The sequence below is a fragment of the Aotus nancymaae genome, unplaced genomic scaffold, assembly GCF_030222135.1.
Source record: "Aotus nancymaae isolate 86718 unplaced genomic scaffold, 86718_ANA_hifiasm-v0.15.2.pri h1tg000012l, whole genome shotgun sequence".
NCBI lineage: Eukaryota > Metazoa > Chordata > Mammalia > Primates > Aotidae > Aotus > Aotus nancymaae.
In genome coordinates this window covers 28,862,501-28,886,895 of record NW_026988423.1, presented here as the reverse complement: position 1 = coordinate 28,886,895, position 24,395 = coordinate 28,862,501, and the positions used below count along the sequence as shown (strand labels likewise).

The 24,395-nt window shown below is 36.5% G+C and overlaps 3 protein-coding genes and 1 long non-coding RNA gene across 4 annotated transcripts in view; all 4 read left to right on the top strand.

Moving 5' to 3' along the window:
- The first annotated feature begins 1,936 nt into the window (after positions 1-1,936).
- Positions 1,937-2,869, top strand: LOC105729659 (olfactory receptor 143-like). The gene has a single exon (XM_012470601.3). The coding sequence runs from the start codon at positions 1,937-1,939 to the stop codon at positions 2,867-2,869; it is 933 nt and encodes a 310-aa protein (XP_012326024.3).
- An 11,835-nt stretch (positions 2,870-14,704) lies between these two features.
- Positions 14,705-19,602, top strand: LOC135274575 (uncharacterized). The gene is made up of 4 exons (XR_010342368.1): positions 14,705-14,778; positions 16,583-16,746; positions 17,400-17,513; positions 19,491-19,602. It is a non-coding gene; the product is annotated as an uncharacterized LOC135274575 (long non-coding RNA).
- LOC105729660 (olfactory receptor 8B3-like) lies at positions 17,566-18,353 on the top strand. Its single transcript, XM_012470602.3, has one exon. The coding sequence runs from the start codon at positions 17,592-17,594 to the stop codon at positions 18,351-18,353; it is 762 nt and encodes a 253-aa protein (XP_012326025.3). The 5' UTR covers positions 17,566-17,591.
- A 4,516-nt stretch (positions 19,603-24,118) lies between the features above and the next one.
- Positions 24,119-24,395, top strand: part of LOC105729729 (olfactory receptor 8B3-like) — a 933-nt gene continuing 656 nt past the window's right edge. Inside the window, exon 1 of the mRNA XM_012470644.2 lies at positions 24,119-24,395. This exon is cut by the window's right edge and continues 656 nt beyond it. Within this exon, the coding sequence (XP_012326067.2) occupies positions 24,119-24,395 (277 nt within the window).

The window sequence follows — 24,395 nt, the reverse complement described above, 5'->3', positions numbered from 1 at the left end:
TGAGTCTAAGTTTGAAAACTGTTAGAGTAATCCAAATTTGAGATGGAGAGAGACTGTGAAAGCTGTAGAATTGAGAGAACGTCCAGATCATTCAAAGGAATGGATTCTCTGGGACGTGGAGACTGGAAGAGATAGTAAGGGAGAAGGAGGAGATTAAGTTTAGTTTTGTTGATTGTGTGCCCAGATAGTGGCAAAAATAATTTATAAAATGTTGACCTACAAAGGAGCAGCCCTGGGAATTCTAAGAAAACACTGAATTCAATTTGGGGCACTTTGAACTTGAAACACATAAACAGACATAAAGTATAACTTTCCAAAAAACAGTTATGGCAGAAGTCCAGGCTATAAAGACAGAGCAGTGATTCTCAAATATGGGCAGTGTTGCTCCCCACGGGATGTCTGACAATCAAGAAAATTCTGATTTAATGATTAGTGAGTCTGTGTGGTGGGGGGAGTATCACTGGCATCTAATGGGTACAATCACGGATGCTGTTTGTCCTGTGCTACACAGGACAGCCCCACAACCAAAACTTACTCAAATGTAAAAAGTACCAAGATCAAGAAATCCTGATTTATATACATATGGATGAATAACAGGGGCGGGGGTGCCAACACCTATCAGGTTCTTTTGATGTGTGAGGCACATTTCTAACACTTTATGTAAATTAACTTATGTAATTACCACAATAATGTTATGAGATAGTTTTTAAATTAGCCTTAGCTTATAGATATGCATAGGTTATATAGATACAAATACATATACAAGGGGCAAAGAAGTTCCATCACTTGTCTGAGGTCTCAGAGGAAGTTAACAAATCTGAATTTAAACTCAGCCTGACTTGAGGACCTGCTCCTATTTCCTCAACCATTTTGCTACATCTCTATTGAGGTGGAATCCACAAGCATGTATAGTGTTAAAGCTATGATCTAATAGTTTACTAACGCAGTCCCAGGGTCTTGTGGGAAGGTAGCAGAAACGGCAACTGACTCTGCCCCGGATATTTCCCCTGTAGAATTTTACACAGACTCCAGGGGATGATGACAAAGTGAGGCGCTCACCCTTCTGCATTGGGGATTAGGACTTCCTGATGTCAAATTATAAACTGAGTGGAACACTGAGTCCCAAAGGAGCCAATGTTGGATCTGTGACACAGGTTGTAAACACAGGGTTGGTAATATTTACCCTCAAGGGGCTCATTAAAGTTGGTAGGAAATCATACAGCAGAGAATAACTTTTTGTGCTTCTAATCAACTTTCCCAGAACAATGGGACATGAAATAGATTTTCATTCCAGTCATCTAACTTTAGGAGGCTTCTGTAAAGTGGTTGTTTTCCTGCATGCAAGCGAAGAGAAGCTTCTGGGAAAATTCTCAAACAGAAATTATGCCATAATCGCTAGAATACCTCTTCTAGCATGTCTAAGCCAGAGGTCTGTGCTGTTGGCAATTACCTCCTTCATCATCAGAAACTTTGACCCTTTCAGGACTGTGAGGAGGAAGGGTCCTGAAGGTCTGAAGCAGTGAGTCCTCCAAGGATAGAAAGGTAAGCATTGAATCACTTTTGCCCTGGTAATTTCCTTTCAAACTCAAAACTATGTAAATCAAAGGTTCTGGGGGAAGACCATCTGTTCATTGCTTTTCCCAGCTCTAATTCTTAGAGAAGCTTGAGGAGAATGGAGGGAATTACATACAGAAACATTGGGAGGTCTACCAGAATTCTCACTGTCAGACACACAACATGACAGGGGAGAAAGGCAGGAAAAGGAAATTCTAAGGAATCACCATAGAAAGTATTAAGCCTTGGATGCCTTACTATGTGTCTTCAGACATCCCTGGGATTGTAAACCAGTAGATTCAGCTCTCCCTCTGGAGACAGAGTGAGAGTCCATTATTAATGTTTTCTACCCCTGTTCCTACAGATCACACCCAGCGAGTGAATGGCTGTGGAAAATGACTCTTCAGTGACTGAGTTTATTTTTATGGGATTAACAGACCAACCTGAGCTCCAATTGCCCTTCTTTTTCCTGTTTTTGGTGAACTATATGATCACCATGGTGGGCAACTTGAGTTTAATTAATCTAATTTGCCTGAATTCACACCTTCACACCCCCATGTATTTTTTCCTTCTCAATCTGTCCTTCATTGATCTCTGTTATTCATTTGTCTTTACCCCCAAAATGCTGATGAGCTTTATTTCAGAGAGAAACATCATCTCCCTTCCAGGATGCATGACTCAGCTCTTTTTCTTCTGCTTTTTTGTCAACTCCGAGTGCTACGTGCTGACAGCCATGGCCTATGATCGCTATGTGGCCATCTGCAAACCCCTTCTGTACACGGTCACCATGTCCCCTCACATCTGTTCTCTGATGATGTTTGGTTCATATGTAATGGGGTTTGCTGGGGCCATGGTCCACACAGGGTGTACGATGAGGCTCATCTTTTGTGACTCCAATGTCATCAACCATTACATGTGTGACATCTTCCCACTGCTTCAGCTCTCCTGCAGCAGCACCTACGCCAATGAGCTGGTGATGTCTATTATTGCGGGCACAGTTGTTATAGTATCAAGCCTCATTATCTTAATCTCTTATGCTTTGATTCTTTTCAATATCCTTCACATGTCCTCAGCTAAGGGTTGGTCCAAAGCCATCAGTACCTGTGGCTCCCACATAATAACTGTTGGTCTATTCTATGGATTTGGGCTGCTCACTCATGTTAAGTCATCATCTGATGGGTCTATGGGTCAGGGGAAGTTTCTCTCAGTGTTTTACACAAATGTGGTACCCATGCTGAACCCCCTTATTTATAGCCTCAGGAACAAGGATGTCAAACTTGCTCTAAAGAAAACCCTAAAGAAAATTACAAACTGAGTAGAGCCAATGGTGCTGCCTTAGCCCCTTCTCCAATTGTTGAGTCTTCCTCTCCTCTTCCTGCTCCTCCTCATCTGCTTCATCTTGTTCTTCTTTTCCTTCTCTCCATCTTTTTTCTAAAATCTTGTTGGCAAGATTTCTCCCTTTGTTCTCTCATGCTGCAATGTAACTGTGTGGGTCTATCCTTGGACAGAAGAGTTGTCCTCAGTCCCAAGGTGGCCCAAGCCTGAGCTTTATTTCACATACTGAGGCAGGAGAATAGCAGAGGAAGTCAAGGGTTAAGGGGACCCACTGGACATAGGTTAGCTTAAGCAGCAGGAGAAGCAAAACATGCAAGACAGCAGAAGTGGAACATATGAAATAAGGGTGTAAGCAGCAAGCAGATAAGGGAGTAAGCAGTGAACTTACTGGAACATGCAATATAAGAGAAATAAGTTGGAAGGACTTGTAGTAGCAATCTGGTCATGAGAAGTAAAAGTAAAGATGAGCAAACAGAAGAGATAAAGTAAGGTTAAGCAAGGATGAGCAATTAGCTTACAAGAAATAAAGTGAGGTTGAGGCACAATGAGGGAAAAGCAAGGACGAGCAATTCACTTACAGGAGAAAAAGTGAGGTTAAGGAAGTGAGAAGGAAAACATATAAAAAGCCATGAAATGTAATGAACCAGGGCTGATACCACTCGTGGGTCAGCCTGATCCATTGTGGATCATGCCATGCTTAATGAACATTTTTCAGCTTTGCTATTTGCACGTGTGTCATGTCCAATTCTTTGTTCATGGCACCAAGAACCTGGGACTTCACAACATTAGTCAGTAACAATACCAGGTGGAGATGCTGAGCTGATATATTTTCCTGTCTAAGGATAACACTACCTACTATTTTTTCTTATGTGTCTTCCTCATCGAAGGTATGCCAGGGAGTTGGATACTGTCTGACAATTTCATTTCTTTCTTGCTTTTCTGAAACAATTACATAGAGTTCTTTCCTGTTTCATTAGTTTTATTATTTATAACTACATTAAAAGAGAGAAGGGGTGATAAAAAGTGTGGACAAGGTAAAGTTGTAAGAATCTCCAGAATTTTTCAGGATTCTTTTAAGAGTGGTTCTTATTCTGGATTTCTAGCCTCACGTCTGTAATGGACCTGCATACCTTATTGGACCAAGGTTCTGTTCTTACAGATGTTGACAGACGGATTAGGCTTACCACTCTATCCACCCTTTTCAAGTCCTACCAATAATGACAATACATTGGTCAACTTATATTTTGCTGTAATAGGATTGACATTGTAACCACCTTGTCCATGTCCATAATGTCTGTGGATTGTGATTGTGATTAAAAGTTTCACAATGACATTCTAGCCAGAAGAAGAAGGTGCCATGTATAATGAATGTCAAGATTCTTTGTCTACCTAGCTGTGTAACCGGGGTTCTTATTTGGAAAAAGAGAGCTAATACTTCTTTTAAAAATCAAACAAAATTATATGGCACAAATTTGCCTGATTGAGATTGAGATTTATTCTTTCAATATGTAAATTTGACTTATTTTTTCCTCTAAGAATTAAAAATGAAATCTGAGGCCCATGCTGTGTGCTGCATTTTAACAAATCCCTTTACATTTAGCTCTCCTTATCCTGTTTTCTAGACGAGGAAATGATATGTGACTGGCTTGAGGTTACACAGTTAATGATGCAGAGCCTGATTTTCAAAACTGTTGTTCATCCCAGGAATAAATTGAAAGAAAGAAGAATTCTGGGAAGAAAGAGGACTTCTGGGGAGTTATTTCAGTATGACTTGGAAGGTGGGGGTTGTATGGGAATGATGGTGCTCTCAGCCAAAATACCTGTAGCTCAGAGATTTTTTCAAGGCTTTGATCCCCGACTAGAAAAATGCACTTGCTTCTGCTTTGATTTTAAGGTAGGGTAAACAGGGTGAACTCCAAAGAGATGTTTTATTCATATCTTTTAAAAACAGTGATAATTTCCTGAATGGTGAGGCTGCAGAGTTTGGGTCAAGCCTTCCTGATAAGGCATGTCACTGTTTCCATAGTAGTATATGTACTGTACAGGCCTATTAGATATTATGCCTACATTTAGAAACAAAAATAGTTACTCATAAAAAAAAAAGAATAACAAATCAGGCTCTGCACAGAAGTTAAACTGTCTATTGCCTATTACTGATAGCAGCAGGAGGCAGAAATGCCTAGGTAGATGGGGCAGGTCCCTGGTGAAACCCTACCTTCAAGCCAAAGACAGTTTAAAGCTTGAAAGCCAAGCTACAAATGAAATCCATTAAACTGTATTGAGAACCTGTCTTTCTATTTGGTGCACTTTCCTCTGATTGATCCCCACACTTCACCCATTTCACATTTACCTACCCTTTCCCAGTTGATTTTCTACATTGTCTTCTGCCCACCTTTGAGTGATGTCTTTGCTTTAATCATTTTTGCATACTCACAAACCAATCAGCATGCAATCCCCATTCTGTGTCCATGAGAAGCCCCGGATCCAGTCACACTGGGAGATAAACCACCAGAATGCAGGGATGAGGGACCACCCCCCAATTCCCTCTCCACTGAGAGCTGTTCTGTCACTTAATAAAATTCTTCTCTGCCCATCTTTACCCTTTGAATTGTCAGTGTAACCTTATTCTTCTTGGACATGGGACAAGAGCTCAGGAACTACTGAATGCAGGTACAATCTATAAGACAGGCAGGCCGAGTGGGTGGGGTGCCTCCAGCAGCAGGTCTTGGGCTGAGTGAGGCCCTTGAGGGGGGTTGGGGGTGTTGCAGGCCATGGAGGTTCCCAGCTGTCAAAGTGGCTGAGAAAAATCCTGTATCTTTACTACTTTGAATGAACTCAGGGGAAGATGCCCCTCAAAGGATATATCATAAGCAGGGGACTTGATTAATTATCATTGTAATTTTTATGTTTATACAAAGATACCATAATTTTTGAAACGTTCTAAAACATTTTGTGAGAATAGCCTTAGAATATGATATTGCTGGCTAAGTACTTTACTTTAATGTGATTAAAATTATTGGTGTTAGAGTGAAGAGTCAAGTTTTTATGTTCATTATGATATTTATCTCACTTTCTTAATTTTGTTTAAAACTTTTATTCATGAAGCAGAATCTGAATGTCTGTATTTGCTTCTATCTTTCTTTTGCCTAGATTAATTATAGTGCCTGGCTAAAGAGAAACCTTAAAACTGTTGTTTTGCTCTAAAGCACATATTTTAGAAGTCCACATTTAATAGTAACGTAGAAATAGGTGTATGAAATTCATGTCTACAACCACCCACTACTTAACAAAAAAGTAAAATGCAAATTGCAGGCACAGAATATATATTGTGATCTGAGTACTGTATTTATTGTAGTCACCAGCACTCCCTCTGGAAAGTGAATCAGCAAATAGCTAGAGTTAGTTCTGTGAAGTCAACAGGCTTATTTTATATTTGAATTTCTTGTGTTGACTTGGCAAATGTAATTGATTTCACTTTTTAATTAAAACCACATCTAATAATATTTATAACTAGAGTTTAAATTAAAGCCTATTATCTTTAAAAATTAATATAATAAGAAAATTAGATATAAAATAACTTAAGAATGCATAAGCTTATTTTAAAATTATTGAATGTTTACAAGTTTTCTATGTGTAATTTGGTTAAGATGCAGATATTGTCAAATACTTCTTTCTTATTTGTTGTATTATAGTTTCTCCATACATATAATTCAAACTGGAAAAACATGCTAACATATATTAAAGGCATATAAAATCTTTCGTTTTACATAAAAGGTTAATTATATTCATTATATATATTTTAAACACAGATTATGTTTCATTAACTTAAAAGGGCAATATCCCAAGGTTTAACTTTCAGGAAAAACATTAAGTTAGAAATGTTAGAAACTTTATATTTTGAGGCTCATGAAATGGTGCCTATTTACTAACCACATTCACTTCATCACCCAAAAGAAGTGAAATGTTGCCGGGCGCGGTGGCTCACTCCTGTAATCCCAGCACTTTGGGAGGCCGAGGCGGGTGGATCACGAGGTCAAGAGATCGAGACCATTCTGGTCAACATGGTGAAACCTCGTCTCTACTAAAAATACAAAAAATTAGCTGGGCATGGTGGTGCATGCCTGTAATTCCAGCTACTCGAGAGGCTGAGGCAGGAGAATTGCCTGAACCCAGGAAGCGGAGGTTGCGGTGAGCCGAGATAACGCCATTGCACTGCAGCCTGGGTAACAAGAGCGAAACTCCGTCTCCAAAAAAAAAAAAAAAAAAAAAAAAAAAAGAAGTGAAATGTTATCAGGTCCTGGATTTGACATAGCACCAAGGCTGACTTATTAATGAAAAGATTTTGAGGTACTTCTCTCCAAAGGTCCCATTCTTTCTCCTTTATGGATATAGATTGGGACAAAGCTTTCTAACTACTGCACAGCAGATAGAATGGCAAAAGGAGTTAGAGGTTAAGGTACTGAGCCTAGGATACTCAGGTTGGGAGTTTCAGTCTGGTTTCTCTGGCAGATTTAGCCTGGGAAGGGCTCCTGGGTGGTCAAGAGTAAAGAGGTCTGATGTGACCTCACACCACAACTTTGGCAGGAGCAAGAACAATGAGACAAGATAGCACCCATTGCTCCATTTTAAAAGCCCAACCAAAGAGATGCTTCACCTCCTGGTCACCAGGTACAGCTGTCACGTGCAGAGGGGGACAGAGCCCATTGTGAACAAGAGTCCCAGGGGGTTGCCGAGGGAGTTTTCAGGTGCCCAAGGAGTGCAGTGCCCAACCTTAAGTGCTGCTGTATGTGGTCTAGTCTCTATGTTCCCAGATCAGATAATTCTGCTCATTTCCAGCCCATGCATTCTGTTAGTACCATCTAAGCTAGCATGACTGGTCTAAAAATGCACAAGTTTTCTACAAATTAGGGGCATCTTTGTTATTTGGAAATATATTAAGCAAAAAAGTGAAGTTGGTTCCAAACTGATTCAAAATAAAACTTGTCAATGAAAGAAAAGACCATTTGCATTATTTGAACGGGATTTCAATTTTAAATATTTGGCTGATTTTTTTTTCAAAACAATTTTAAATTCTGTTACTTACTTTTACATTCAAATTTGTTGTTGGTGGTGATTGTAAATATTTGTTAGTTATAATTATTAGGAATTCTCATACAGTAATTACAAGTGGCTGTTTTATTCACAAAACCTGATAGAAAACATTACTTTTCAGAAGCATGCACACATTTTTATTGATAATTATGAAGATATTTTATTTGAAAATGTTATCTAATAAAAATAAAATAATCACAATTTTGATTTAATCGTAAGTGTATTTTGGGTTTTAAATAATTTACATTAATATGGTAAATACTGAAAACACTGTATTTCCTTATTTTATCAACAAATTTATCATATGCATTGAAAAGTTCAAAAAATATTTATTTATAATTTAATGAATAATGAAAACAGTCAATGTAATCACTACCAGTACCCAGTTCATAAAATATTGCCAGGCTTTTTTTTTTTTTTTTTTTTTTGAGACGCAGTTTCCCTCTGTCACCAGGGTGGAGTGCAGTGGCATGATCTCTGCTCACTGCAACCTCTGCCTCCCGGGTTCAAAGTCTCCTGCTTCAGTTTCCCCAGTAGCTGGGACTACAGGCGCCTGCCACCACGCCCAGCTAATTTTTGTATTTTTAGTAGAGACAGGGTTTCACCATGTTGGCCGGGATGGTCTCCAACTCCTATCTTGTGATCCGCCCACTTTGGCCTCCCAAAATGCTGGAATTACAAGCGTGAGCCACCGCGACCGGCCGCCAGACTTTTAAATTATTTTTCGCTGCATTTTTCCCCAAGTGGTTGTTTAGGTCTCAGAAACCTAATCCAACAATATGAGATAGTTAAGTTGTTAAATAGCTTAGTTAGTCCAGTTTAGGGCCAGTGGACTGGGTGCACTTACTACACAGTCTAACGTTTGATGATAGCTGAAAAAATATTTGTATATTTAGCATTAAAAAAGTGAGGGCTACATATTTCAGTTTTGTGAGTTTGCAAGTTTCTTTCCATTACATATTTGGTAGACTTTAACATTACAAGGCATCATGTAAATAATGTACACAGGAGAGAAAATACCTAGAGATTAGATAGCTACACATATTGTCACAGGCCTTTTCCTCTGAATTTTCCTGTGCCCCTTTGATTTACCTCCTTTCAGTTCTTATACCTGAACCATTACACCTGGCCATTCAAACTATGTTAATAGCTTTTTTTTTGGTCTGTTTGGGACTTTGCTTTTGTTATTAATTTCCACACAACAGTTTCATGCTGGACTTTTCAAAAAAAAAAAAAGCTGTTGGAGAAATAATTAAAAATAAAGATAAATATTACACAATCTAAAACAAGTTTCCAGAACTGAGGAATTTTCTCCAGTTTTTGCTGGGCTCATAGTTTTGCAAGCACTTAGATTCCTTTTTTCCCAGATTTTCTCAATGCACAGTATTATTTCTCTGTCTCTCAGCATGTGAGCTGGATCCATCTTATTTGCCTAAAATTAATGCATTAGTCTTCTTTGTTTGTTTATTTATTGAAAAACTCACAATTATCTCTCTCTTTTGAAAATGTTTGTTCTTCCTAAGTTGCCTCCATCTCTGAATTCTCATTTCTAATGTTCTGACTCAGGGAATTCTGATTTTGAAGGATAATCACACTGGCTATTCTTGAATTTTAGTGAGGTGGGCCTTTACAACTTTGGTAATCAGGCTCAGCAAATCAGAGTCATTTTGTGATAATGCTTTTCAGCTGTTCACACTTGCCAGACAGAGGATAGCAACCTTGAGCTTGAACTTTCAATGGCTCACTCACAAGCAGAAAACCTGGTTAGAATCGAATATATATAGAGGGAGCAGAGCTAAGAAAAGGACTTAGAAAAACCAGACTTTGGTTACATTATCTGAACTCTTGGGTCAGCCTTCATGGGAATCCAAAGAAACATTTAAACTTTTAATTTAAATGATACAAAACTTTATTTCATTGTTAAAGCTGCTTTTTCCCCAAATGTCAATTGGCTGATTTTATAACTATGGGATATACACCAATGTGAATGTTTTCCTTATATAAGACAGCATTATTCAGCTTAAACTTACAAAATCTCTTTTTGCTGAAATTGAAGGGAATAGCAAACATACTTATTCACAAATTAAGAAATTCAAATAAGCAAATTTAAATTACTAACCATAAAATGAGAACTGTAATTTTGTAGCTACACCACCATTTGATACTTTAATACAAGACTTATCAAAGGGTAGTCTGTATTTATACGTCATGTTTCTTTTAAATTTATAATTGTAACATAAATAAGCAACAGAAAAACTTCACTGATAAAGACTTTTCCACCTTAGAAGTTTTGAAAATGTAACACTGGATACAAAGAAAAGCAATTCCAGCATTCTGCTAACCATTACACTTTGCATATGCTATAAGGACTAGTTATTATAAAATATTTATTTTATTATTACTTTTTATTGAGACAGAATCTAGCTCTGTCGCCCAGGCTGGAGTGCAGTGGCACAATCTTGGCTCGCCGCAACCTCCACCTCCCAGGTTCAAGCTATTATCCTACCTCAGCCTCTAGAGTAGCTGGAATTACAGGCGTGTGCCACCACGCCCAGTTGTTTTGTATTTTTAGTAGAGATGGGGTTTCACCATGTTGACTAGGCTAGTCTTGAACTCCTGGCCTCAAGCAATCTGCCCGCCTCGGCCTCCCAAAGTGCTGGAATTACAGATATGAGCCAACATGACTGGTCTGTTTATTTCTTTTCAATTGGTAAAAGATATGTTTTCCAGGTATAGAAATCTAGGTTGATGGTGTTTTTCTTTTAATAATTGAAAGATGTTGCTTCACTGGTGACTGGTTTACTTTGTATTGACAAAAGCCCTGTTTTTACTCTTCCCTTCATTGTTTTGTGTATAATATATCCTTCCCACACCCTTATCCACCATCAGTGGCTTTTAAGATTTTTTTCTTTATCAGTGGCTTCAATAAATTTGATTGTTATGTACTTTGGAGAAGTATTCCTCATGTTTCTTCTGCTTAGAGTTATTTTTGAGATTCTTGGAGCTGTATAGGTTTGCACTTTTCATCAAATTTTGAAAATATTGGCCATTAGTTGTTTAAATAGTTTTTATGACTCTACTTTTTTGGGATTCCAATTACACATATATTGGGTCACCTGAAATTGTCTCATGGTTCACTAATGCTCTGTTTATTTATTTTAGTCTTTCTATCCTCTTTGTGTTACTCGTTATGCTCCCAAGTTCACTAATAATTTCTTCTGCAGTGTGTAATTTTCTGTTAATCCCCTACTGTGTGTTATTCATTTTAATCATGATATTATTTTATATCTTGAAATTATTATTGGTTTTTTGGTCATCTCTTTCATGTGTTTAGTTAACATGCTAATTCTTTCCTCCAATTTCACAGACATATGGGATAATAGATATTGATAATAGCTGCTTTATTGTCTGTGTCTACTAATTCTGGGTATTGCTTACAAATTGATGTTTTCCTCGTGATGGGTTAAATTTCTGGTGTTGTAAATGGTATTGACTTCTTAAAATTTCAATTTTCAATAGTTTATTACTAGTAACTAAAAAAATTATGTTATATTTTGTGACCTTGCTAAAATACCTTATGAGTTGTAGTAGTATTAGTTTTTAGACTTTTGGGGATTTTAAAATATAGGCAATCATGTAATTTACTAATAGAGATAATCTTATTTCTTCTTTTTCAATCTATCTGTCATTTATTTCTTTTTATTGCCTTATTTTACTATCTATAACCTCTAGGACAATATTAAATAGTAGTAGTGAGAGTGGAAATACTTTTCTTTTTCCCCTTTTTAGGGGTTAAGGATTCATTTTTCATTTTAAAATGAAAAACGTAACTGTAGATTTTCTTGTAAATGCCCTTTATCAGGTTGAGGAAGTTCCCTTCTGTTTAGACTTTTTAATGCTTTTTTTCCCCCAGCTATTTAGATGATCATATAGTTGTATTTTTAGTATTTTTAATGGTGAATTATACTGATTGATATGCAGATATTAAACCAGCTAGGCATTGCCAAAAACAAAACATACCTTCCATGATATGTTTTTGCTTAACTCATTGTTGAATTCAATTTGCTAAAATTAAAAAATTTGCATTTATGAAGGTTATTGATTTTGTTTTTTTCTTATAACTACTTTGCCTGCTTTCGTTATCAAAATAATTGTCTATAAATTGTATTGTAAAGTTTTCCATCCTTTTTAATTTTTCAGAGTTCATGTAGAATGAATGTTATTTCTTCTGTAAATATTTGGTAGAATTTAAAAGCAAAGCTGTCTGGGTCTGGAGTTTGATATGTAGAAAAGTTTTTAACTGAAAATTCAATTTTTATTTATTTTATTTTATTTGAGACAGAGTCTTGCTCTGTCACCCAGGCTGGAGTGCAGTGGCACGATCTTGGCTCACTGCAATCTCCACGTCCCGGGTTCAAGCAATTCTCCTGCCTCAGACTCCTGCGTAGCTAGGACTACAGGTACTTGCCACCACGCCCAGTTAATTTTTGCATTTTTAGTAGAGATGGGTTTTCACCATGCTGACCAGGCTGGTCTCCAACACCTGATCTCAGGTGATCGGCCCACCTCAGCCTCTCAAAATGTTGGGATTGAAGGCATGAGGCATTGTTCCTCTTCAAAAAATTCATTTTTAAAAATAAATATAAAGTTATTCTAGTTACCTACTATTTTTTAGTGAGGTTTGGCAGTTCATGTCTTTCAACAAATTTATCCTTCAATAGTGGTCAAGTTTATTAGCATACATTTAAAAATCACAAAATTTCCCTTACTTTCCTTCTGATGTCTATAGGATTTGAGTCAACATCTTTCATTTCTCATATTTTAGTCATGTGTGTCTTTTTTCTTTTTTGTCTGACATGCCTGGTTAGTGGATTATCACTCTTATTAATATAAAAAACAAAACTTTTAGGTTAATCAATTTTATATATTGTTCTTTTCCCATTAGACTTTTTTGGTCATTTTATCATTTATTGTTCTACTTCCTTTGATTTTAACTAGGTGTTCTTTCTGTAGTTTCATGAGATGAACATTTTAGTCTCTAATGTGACCCTCTCTTCTTTTCCTGTGTAGGCACTTAGGTGGCATAAATTGACCTGTAACCACGATATTTAAATACATTGCACATATTTTGTGTTTACGTTTTCTTTTCCTTCCATAAGTTTTCTGATTTTCTTTTTATTTCATCTTCTGTTATTTAAGAGTCTACTATTTTTTTTCCTGGTGAGAATTTTATCAAAATATTCATATACCATATAATTCACATGTCGAAAGGGTAAAATTTAATAGTTTTTTGTTTATTCACAGAATTGTACAAGCAAAACCATAACCAAATTTAGAACATTTTTCTCATCTCCCCAATCCCCCATATCTTAAACTCTCACCTTCCTATTTCCCAACCCTGGGCCCTAGGGAACCACCAATCTACTTTCTTTTTATACAGATTTGCCTATTCTGGATCTTTCCTATAAAATAAATAATAAGATATGTGGTCTTTGTGACTAGTTTTTCTTATTTAATATGTTTTCAAGGTTTATCATGCTCTAACTTGTAATGATACTTCATTCATTCACCCCTACTCATCTTTTTTTTTTTTTTTTTGCAGAATAATATTCCATTGTGTTAATATACCATGTTTTGTTTACCAAATTACTAGTTGGTAGATATTTGGTGTTTTTTCCCTACATTTTGACAATTATAAACAATGGTGCTATAAATATTCAAATATAAGTTCTTATGTTAATGTATGTTTTTTATTTCTCTGATGCATATAACTGAGAGGAATTCCTGAGTCAAATAGTAATTCTATGTTTAACCTCTTGAGAAACTGCATGACTATTTTCCAAAGTGGTTGTAGCCATTCTGCATTCCTACCAGCAGTGTACCAGGGTTTCAATTCTTTGCATCCTTACCAACACATGGTTTTATTATTTTTAAAAAATTATAGCTATCTTTGTGTGTGTAAGGTAATGTTTCATTGTGGTTTTGATTTGAATTTCTCTAGTTACTAATAATATTAAACATCTTTTCATATACTTATCGGCCATTTGTGTATATTCTTTGGAGAAATGTCTATTCAAATCATTTGTCCATTTGAAAATAGAATTATGTGTCTTTTTATTGTTGAGTTTTAAGTGTTATTTAGGCATGCTGCATACTACATCCTTTAATGTTACATAATTCATAAGTATTTCTCCTATTCTGCGGGATTTTTCACTTTCTTGATAATGTCCTTTGGGACCAACCCTTATTTTGAGGAGTTTGAAAGCATTCAGAAAGTCTGTGGCTTTCGGCTAATAAAAGAACCCTCTATAAATATATAATCATTTTCTTTTTATTTTAATTGCATTGCATAGGGACTGTGTGTATAAATATGGACTTAATGCTTATATATGTTTCACATATATATGTTTTTATAATTGTTTGAATATACTAGGGCAGCTGATTTGATTTAAAGCTTCAAAGAGTAATCACTTAACAAATAACAAGTATACTCTATAGTTAAATTGAATAAACACAATTTCCTATTGCAAACATCTTTCATAAGCTTTTTGATTGACGTAGAAGGTGTTGGTGTCCTGCCCTATAGTAGACATTGTTCCTTCCCTTCTCTCTAATGCCAGAAAATTTCTCTCATGAGAGTGGCTGAAAATAGATAATTTGGCAGTTTGCCTTGCAACGCTGTGTGGCATATTTCTGACTGATAAGGCATAAGAGGGAAGTCATCTTTAGGCTTCTGGAGAAGACTTAATGTGAGGAGAGTTATTTTGCATTGCTTTCCTACTTTCTTCTTGGATACAGGTGATTCTTGGAGCTATAGCAGCTGTTTTGTGAACAGAAAGTGAAAACCCTGAGGAATACGGTCAGCGGACTAAGAACAGTGGAATGGATAAGACTGGGTCTTTGATGAGAGGGTTTAGTTGCCGAATCAAGACTGGGACATTGTACCTCTAGGTTTATTGTTATGTGAACAAAATAAGCTCCTATTTTAAAGAGATTCTGTAATTTGAAGCTAATTTTTTTCTAACGGATAACATAAGTTCAAAGTTACATTTCTTAGTAAATAAAACATATCCTTTTTACAGATGAAGATCTGGGGGTATATTCTTAATTGTTTTAGGTAAACATTGAAGAAAAAAACTATAATTTATTATGATGGAGAGCTTATGAAGATTTAAACTTAAATTTTAAGTATAATCTCACCTGACTAGTGTTTTTTCATTTTTTTGTACATTCTTACAGACTCTAAAACATAAACATTGTCCAATATTCTTTTTCCCGTATTTATTGAGAAAGAAGAGAAGTTATACGATACCCAATGGGCTCAAAACACTTCAATCAATCAGGATAGCTCTTTTGTGGCTTCTCATCAACTATAGTCTGTCTGACTCAATTTATTTGCTAATTTTAACTGTGACTGAATAATGGTTTTGAAACTTAAATTTTTATTATATATCTTCATTGTCCAGTGGGTAATGGAGAGCCTTTGGAAGTTCTAAAACAAGGGAGGGCAGAGATGCGCTTCCAGAGCTTATTTTAGCAACAGAGTAGGCGGCTAAATAAGAGGAATTATGTGGAAAAATGCTAGAATAACAGTTAGAAGCTACTACAAATCAGTAGTACAGTTCAGTTAAAACCTAAGGAGTGTCTAAACTTGTGAGGTGGCTGAGAGAAAGGTATGGAGGTCACTGTGTTTGTAGATTCTAAGCATATGAGAACTGTGCAAATTTGGTTCTGAAGACTTTCAGCCAGATAACACAATTTTAATAATTTTTAAAGGAGGTGCTGCTATGTACTCTTCTCTGTACTTAGTATTGGGAGCAAAGTAGTAAACAAGTCTGAAGTGATCTTCGTCTTTACAAAACTTACAGTTTTTAGGGGAAAACAAAAATTAAAGGGGAAAAGTCCTGATGGAGAATCTGCCAGAAGTTATGAGAACACAAATAATGATAGTTGACATTTACTGACTATCATGTGCTAGAGGCACATGTTTTACCATTGTAATTATTTCATTTAATTGTACATTATGAATGAGAGATATTATTATTAATATCCCTATTTCAGAAATTATAAACCTGAAAAAGTAAAAACCTTCTTTAGAAGTGATGTAAGCCATTAAGATTTATTTCGGTAATGTCCTAGGAGAGAATACCTGAAGTGAGTTACTGCAGTTCTTCAAAATTTTTACACAAAAAACCTGAGGGCTCGAAGTAGACCTTGTGGGAAATTTCTGTTTAGTATGAGAGAAGAAAGAGAGAAAAAACTAAAACAATGATTTCCCTTTAGAGATCAAGGTGGTGGGGATGTGGAGTTTATTTCTGGCCTTGCTTTGAGGTATGTACGAGCCCTAGAGTGAAGGGAAAACTTGAGTAAAAATACTGAATCCCTAAGGAAGTAAAGACAGATCATGGTGCAGGTTGTAAATACAGTTCCCTTATTTCCTATTACACCCAGAGTCTGTTCCCTGGGGAGGAGGCCGAGTAAGCTTCTGCCCTATTTATAACCAAGCACATTATATCATTAAACTCATATTAAATCTTCTATGTCTTACCAACTGACTAAACAGTTAATAATAAAGACTTCATTTTTCTCTGCTGCTTGAGAGGAATCAAAGTCATAATCACAAAAAAAGACATACAAGAAATTAAGTCTGGAATGCATGTCCTCAGAATCAAAGGAACAAAAACCTGGACACCTGAAATTACTTTTCCAGGATCACAGGGAAATAAGCAAGTGAGGGAAGCACCGAAGTATTCCAGACTAAGAATGGTGAGTTTCTGAATTCTATTTACGTTGTCTTCTTTTATTGAGATAGAAGTCCAGGGATCTAAGATACACCATTTCCCCTCATTTTGAGCAATCCTGAAACTCAGGTGAAACTGGAGAATGTGTTTGACGGGGGAGCAGAGAAACTTCAGCGACACTAGTAGGCTCAATGGTTGAAGTATTTACTGAGTTAGTTCCCTTTCCATGGACAGAGCCCTCTCTGTCCTGGATTTATAACTTTTTCACTGTGACCTGGGACAGTAATGTAACCTCTCCTAGACTCTGGTCCCTTACTAGTGAATTGGAAACAATGTTCTGCTTTTCACTGCACCAGACTAATTTCATTAGAGGCCGACGTTGGTTGCTAAGGCCTCTGCCTCCAATTTTACTTGTGAAGGGAGGGCTCAGGTGAATGAAGAAATGATGAGGTGGGAAAAAAATGATTCTGTCCTGATCCACCCATCTCTCTTATCCCTTGTTATTTCCAGCAGTCATGTTTTTGTATATGGCAGCACTGGCCTTTACTCTCTAGGGTTAATCGATGGTGTTCTGTAAAGGCAGATTCTGTGGGTACAGGTTAGGCTAGTGTCAGGCAGACCCATTGTGGAAGGAGCTGGGTTGTCCTCTAATGCAGCTTCTTTTCCCCCTGTTTCCAGAGATTCCCTTAAAGAAGAATGGCACCTGGAAATGGCTCTTTTGTGACTGAATTCATTCTGTTGGGATTAACACATCAGCTGGATCTCCAATTCCCTCTGTTCGTCCTGTTTCTGGTAATCTATGTGGTCACTCTGTTGGAAAATTTGGGTTTGGTAACTTTAATTGGGTTGAACTCACAGCTTCACACCCCCATGTACCTCTTCCTCTTTAACTTGTCCTTCATAGACCTCTGTTATTCTTTTGTGTTTACACCCAAAATGCTGATGAACTTTATTTTGGAGAAGAATATTATCTCCTACAAGGGATGCATGACCCAACTTTTCTTTTATTGTTTTTTTGTCATTTCTGAATGTTATGTGCTGATGTCAATGGCCTATGATCGCTATGTGGCTATCTGTAACCCACTTCTGTATCACCTTACCATGTCCCCTACAGTGTGCTTCAGCCTTACGCTTGGTTCCTATCTGATGGCCTTCTCTGGGGCCATGGCCCACACTGGATGCATGCTGAGATTGAACTTCTGTGATGCAAACACCATCAATCACTACTTCTGTGACATCCTCCCTCTGCTCCAGCTCTCCTGCACCAGCACCTACATCAATGAGCTGGTGGTTTTCATTGTGGTGGGCATCAACATCATTGTGCCCACTGTCACCATCTTTATCTCTTATGGTTTCATCCTCTCCAGCATTCTTCATATCAGCTCCAAGGAGGGCAGGTCCAAAGCCTTCAGCACTTGTAGTTCCCACATAATTGCTGTTTCTCTGTTCTTTGGATCAGGTGCATTTATGTATCTCAAACCATCTTCTGTTGGGTCCATGGATAAGAGAAAATTATCTTCTGTTTTTTATACCAATGTGGTTCCCATGTTGAACCCCTTAATCTATAGCCTGAGGAACAAAGATGTTAAATTTGCCCTAACAAAAGCCCTGAATACTAGGAAACTTCAATAAGTACCAGTATGTCTCTGTGTATATAGTTCCAAGGCATGGATATTCTGTTTATTTAATTATAATATTATGCTAGCAGTCTTCTTGTCCTATTCTGGTAAAAAAAAATTTTGAGTCTTCTTTCAATTTAAATTGTTCATAATTTTTTTGGAGTAGATTTCTTATTTTATTTACGATTTTCACTATTTTTCTCAAATCTTTTTACCATGTTTCACTGTGTTTTTGGTTTAGGGATAACATTAAGGAAGAAATTTATTTCTGTGTTTTTGTTTTTCATTATGGACTTCTTTTTATCTTCTGGTGAAAGATGAATTGTTATGCAAAACATCAGGTAAAGTAGAAGTAGGGTGACATTGTGCCACTCATTGGGTATGGGTTTTCTTTTAAAAAATGTAATTATTGTGTTGGTACATAATAGATACATGTATTTTCAGGGTACATGTGAGAATTTACTTCATTGGTGTGGGGTTTCTTATATTCTACTCATAATATCCCATTGGAAGCTTAAATCAGATCATTTTGTTCTACTTCTGCTTGTACACTGTCTACTGGGCAGGAATATATTCCCTTCAAAAGCCAGTGTCACAGATATAAAAGGCTTTATAATGACCACAAAATATAACCTGATTTGCAGCTGCACACTATGCATTTACTTGTTTTGGCAGATATTTCTTATTTACCTTTGTATACCCAAACGGCATAAACTCAGTTGTTAATATGTATTTATTGTATGGAGAGGATACTGAGTCTCAGAGAGGTTAATAATTTACTTAAATTTACAGAGTTTCTTAATAAAAAAGCCTACAATATATTATTTATTCCTAATTTCAAGTCGACTACTCTCTCTAGTATGCTTTTGCTTTACTTCATTTTATTATTTTTTATTTCAGTAAATGTAAGTATAAACAATATTTCTATTTTAAAATCTGAATGTGCTTTCTCTCTGGATGATACATCAATCTTTCTCCAAGTGGTTGCTGTTTGTTTTTTGTTGAGAAAAGCAACTGGATGATTCTTGTTGTTGGGACAGATCTGGCCTTTGAGGCTAGGATAGTTGGAAGATGATTGCTTCAACTAGGGAGCTGAATTTTTCTACAACATTTAAAAAAACTGAGATGTTTTCAATGTCTTGTAATTCAGAGAACAGGACCAGAAAGAGAAAGGAGCCCAGCAACATGACATTTAGGCCAAGACCCAAAGAAACAAATGGGAATTTAAGAAGATCTCCCTTTGGAAGTAATTATCAATGATGCTTTAGATACCACATTGCAATCTGAATTTGTATCTGTCCTGTATGGCACTGTAATTGTACTGTTCATTAAATCTTTGATAAAATTAACCATCCACAATGGTTGAACTAATTTACATTCCCATCACCAGTATAAACCATGGACTACCATGCAGTCATAAAAAAGAATGACATCATGTCTTCTGCAGGGACATGGATGGAGCTGGAAGCCATTATTCTCAACAAACTAACACAGGAACAGAAAACCAAACACCACATGTTCACACCTATAAGTGGGAGCTGAACAAGATGAACACATGAACACAAGGAGGGGAGAAAAACACACTGGGGTCTGTCGGGGGGTGGAGGGGAAGGAGAACATCTAGATAAATAGCTAATGGATGCAATGCTTAATAGCTAGGCAATGGGTGATAGGTGCAGCAAATCACCATGGCACACATTTACCTATGTAACAAACTTGTACATCTTGCATATTTATCCTGGAACTTAAAATAAAATTAAAAAAATCAAAGGCAAATAATTTTGAAGAAAGCAAGAGAAAGTCGTTTGTCACATCTAAGGGGGACTCCACAAAACTATTGGCAATTTACTTAATAGAAACTTTTCAGGTGAAGAGAGAGCTGGATGATATATTCAAAGAAAATATTAACCAAAAATGACTTGCTCAGGGAAATTATCCTTTAATGATGAATGGGAGATACCTTCTAGACAAACAAAAGCCGAGGGAGTTTGTCGCCACTACATCGCCAAAAAGAGTGCAAAATGTTCTTCAAGTTGAAAGAAAATGATAAATAAAGTAAAAATCTTATCGCTAAATACAAATATAAAAAAGTATTGTAAAATGTTAATGATGGCATGTAAATCACTTTTAACACTACTATATAAAATAGAAGACACAACTAGTAAGAATAGCCATAGAAACACACATTGCTTCATGCAAACACAATATAGAAAGAAAGAAAATTGAATGTCAATAACATAGTGTTTGCGTGTGGGGGATAGCAAAGAATCAAGTATGCATGCGATTCAAGTTGTTATTGGCTTAAAACAGACTACAGTAACTATAAAATTTTTGATGAGAACCCTGTAAAGTATACAGTAGATTATAAAAAATTAAAAGAATCAAAGCACATCACTACAAAAAAAGTATCAAATCTCAAAGAAAAACAAGAGAAGAATAAAAGGAGTTTATCTTTAGTTTATCAATAATTAATGCAAATATTACTAAATTTCCAAATCAAAAGATACAGTGTGGCTAGATGAATTTTAAAAAAGCAAGACTTAATTATATGCTATCTGCAAGAGACTCACTTAAAGGCAGAAAGTTTAGGGTTAGAGAAAGATATTTTACTTAAATAGTAACTAGAGAGCAGGGGTGGCTGTACTTGTATCTGACAAATTAGACTTTAGTCAAAAAGTGTCACAAAAGTCAAAGAAGTAATTATATACAATAAAAGAGTCTATTCAACAAGAAGATGTAACATCTATAAATATATATGGACCCAACATTAAAGCACCTAAACTTGTAAAGCAAACATAGACATATCTGAAGGAAGGAATAGACAGCAATATGATAATATTAGAGAATTTCAATTCCTCAGTCTCCATAACGAATGGATAATCCTGACAGAAAGTAAGTAAGAATATAGCAGAATCAAATAGCACTGTACACCAAATGGACCTAACAGATATATGAAGAGCTTTCCATCCAGCAGCAAAGAAAACACATTATTCTCAAGGGCACAAAGAACACTCTGCAGGATAGATCACATGTTAGGTCATAGATAAGTCTGGAGAAATGTAAGAAGATCAAAATCATCCCAAGTATCTTTTATGACCACAAAGAAATCAAAGTAAGAATGAATTACAGTAAGAAAATGGGAAAATTTGGGAATATGTACTATGAAACTATATACTCTTAAACATTGAGTCAAAGAGGAAATCAAAAGGGAATTAAAAAATACCTAGAGGCACAAAAATGAAAACACCAAAACTCATGGGATGCAGCAAAAGCAGTATTTAGAGAGAAGTTTATAGAAAAAAACCCCTACATTAAAAAATTAAAAAGATATCAAATTAGCAATCTAGTCTTGTACCTCAAGGAACTAGGAAAAAAAAAAAAAAGAACAAAATAAGATTGTTAAACCTGAAACTGGAAGAAGGAAGAAAATAATAAATATTTGACTAGAAATAAGTCAAACAGATAATAGGAAAACAATAACTAATTGACAAAAAAAATTTGTTTTTTTTGAAAAGAAAAAGTAAACCGTATTGAGAAACCCTAAGTTAGAATAACCAAGTAAATAAAAAAGGAGATGACTTCTTGTGATGTTTTTGTCTGCCTTTGGTATGAGGGTAATGCTGCCCTCATAAATTAAATTTGGGAGTGTTTCTTCCTCTTCCATTTTTTTTTTTGGAAGAATTTGGGAAGGATTGGCATGAATTCTTTGAATGTTTGGTAGAATTAACCAGTTATCTTTGTTCACAGTAGCTATCAGATGTCCAGAGTGTGATAGATCTGGCCAGTGCTGTGAAAGAAGCGAGGGAGAAGCCAGTTGATCAGGTAGTCCCCAGATACGTTGGATTATTGGACTTCAGATTCACGTCTTTCTTAGGGAAATGCTGAGAGCTGGAGTTTTTAAACTGCTAGTGTCTGTGTTGATCCTTGGGGAGGGGCCATGGAGATTATTAGACAAAACCACCAAATCTGTTTAGATTTCCTGGAAAGTGCCTTGTCATCTGGATAGTCCCAGAAAAGGAGGGACTTTTGGAAAAGCAGTCCACCTCTTTTCCTCACTAGGAAGAAGTTGGGAGGGTTTTCTTTTTTAAGTCTTATTTTTGTTCTGAGCTGAGGGGGTGGCTATGCTGTATGCTAGTCTATATTGCCTTCTGTTCTCACTGATCTCTGCTGTCAGAACAGGCCATGTTCTGTGTCCTGTCAGTGCTGTGACACAAGCAAAACAAGAGCCAGTCCTCTGGATAACCTACAGAAAAGTTTGGGCACTGGATGCATGATGTGTCTCAATGCCCTTCTCAAGGAAAAGCTTTTGCCTGGTGGCATGGTGCTCTGACAGGAATGGTGATTATGGCAGAATGATAATGCAAAGGTTCCATCAAAATCAGTATGACTGGTTTTATGCTATAGTGGGGTGTAGGAATATTATAACTAGGTTTAGAAGTCTCACAAATGGAATCTGCCCATGAATTGTGCAGTATTACTTTGTTCATGGGGGAAGGAGAATTGAGAGCTTCCTGTTACACCATCTTGCTGACTGAGAAATGAGAGTTTATTTCTGGCTCTGCCTTGGTGGATGTAAAATCCCTAGAGTAAAGGAAAAATTTGAGCAAAACTCTGAGTCCCTAAAGAACTAAAGATAGATTATGGTCCAGAGTGTAAATACAATCCCCTTATTTCCCTATTACTCTTAGAATCTGTTCCTTGGGGAGGAGACTGAGCAAGCTTCTATCCTGCTTATAACAAAGTGCATTGTATCATTAAACTCACAATAAATCTTCTGGTGTGACAACTGTGATAATATTATTATCACACATCTTTATTAAAGATTTTTTTACCTGCTGCTTGAGAGAAACCAAAATTAAAATCTTAAATTATGATGTAGATATCAGGAGTATTTTCAGTACCTATTGGAAATAATGTCTGGATTGTATCTTAGAGAAAACAAGACCTTAGAGCTTGAAATTGCCCTTCCAGAACCACAAGGGTAAGGAAACAATAAGATAATGCGAAATTTTTCAGGCACAAGAAGGGTGAGTTTCTCAATTCCCTTCATATTAGTGTCTTACTTGCTTTGTGGTGGAATTCCAGGGATCTGAGACATTCTACTTTATTTTCCACCTTGACACTCAAATGCAACTGGTGTGGAAGAATCTGTTCAAGGTGGGAGCTGAGAATGTTCAGGGACATAAAGGACTCAGAGAATGACAAATTTTGGTCAATAGTTTCTATAAATCAGATTCTCCCTTTTTTCGATTCATGACTTTTTTTTCTGTGACTTGGGGGCAGTAATTTAACTATTTCTAGGTTCTGTTGCTTTTCTTTTGGAGTAGAAACAACGTTCTTGGTTCACCCCCTGACCTGAGTCATATTAGAGACTGGTACCGGGTTGCTGAGGTGCCTGCCTCTAATTTTATTGGTGAGGGAAGAAATCAAGTGACTTAAGAAATGATGAAATGAGGGAAGGACAATTCTGTTGGGATCCACCCTTTTCTAGTCCCCCTTGTTATTTCCAGCAGTCTTGCTTGCATAACGGCAGCACTGGTCCTCTTTCTGTAGGGTTGGCTATTTGCTATATTTATTTTAGTAGGACTCTGACAAGAGGAAGTCAGTGCCACTCAATTTCACGACAGTGGTTAAGTCAGATTCTGTGGGTCCAGGTTGGGCTAGTTTCAAATAATCCCAGCAATATCTCATGTTAGGGGAGAAAATATTGCGAGAGGTACTGCGTTGTCCTCTAATGTAACCCTTTTCTCTTATGTCCACAGAGTCTCTTGGAGAAGAATGAATCCTGGAAATGGCTCTTTGGTGACTGAATTCATTTTGGTGGGGTTAACAGACCAGCCAGATCTCCAAATTTCCCTGTTTTTACTGTTTTTAATAATGTATGTGATCACTCTGATAGGAAATTTGGGCTTGGTAACCCTAATTGGGCTGAACTCACACCTTCACACCCCCATGTACTTTTTTCTCTTTAACTTGTCCTTCATAGACCTCTGTTATTCTTCTGTGTTTACACCCAAAATGCTGATGAACTTCATATCACAGAAGAATATTATCT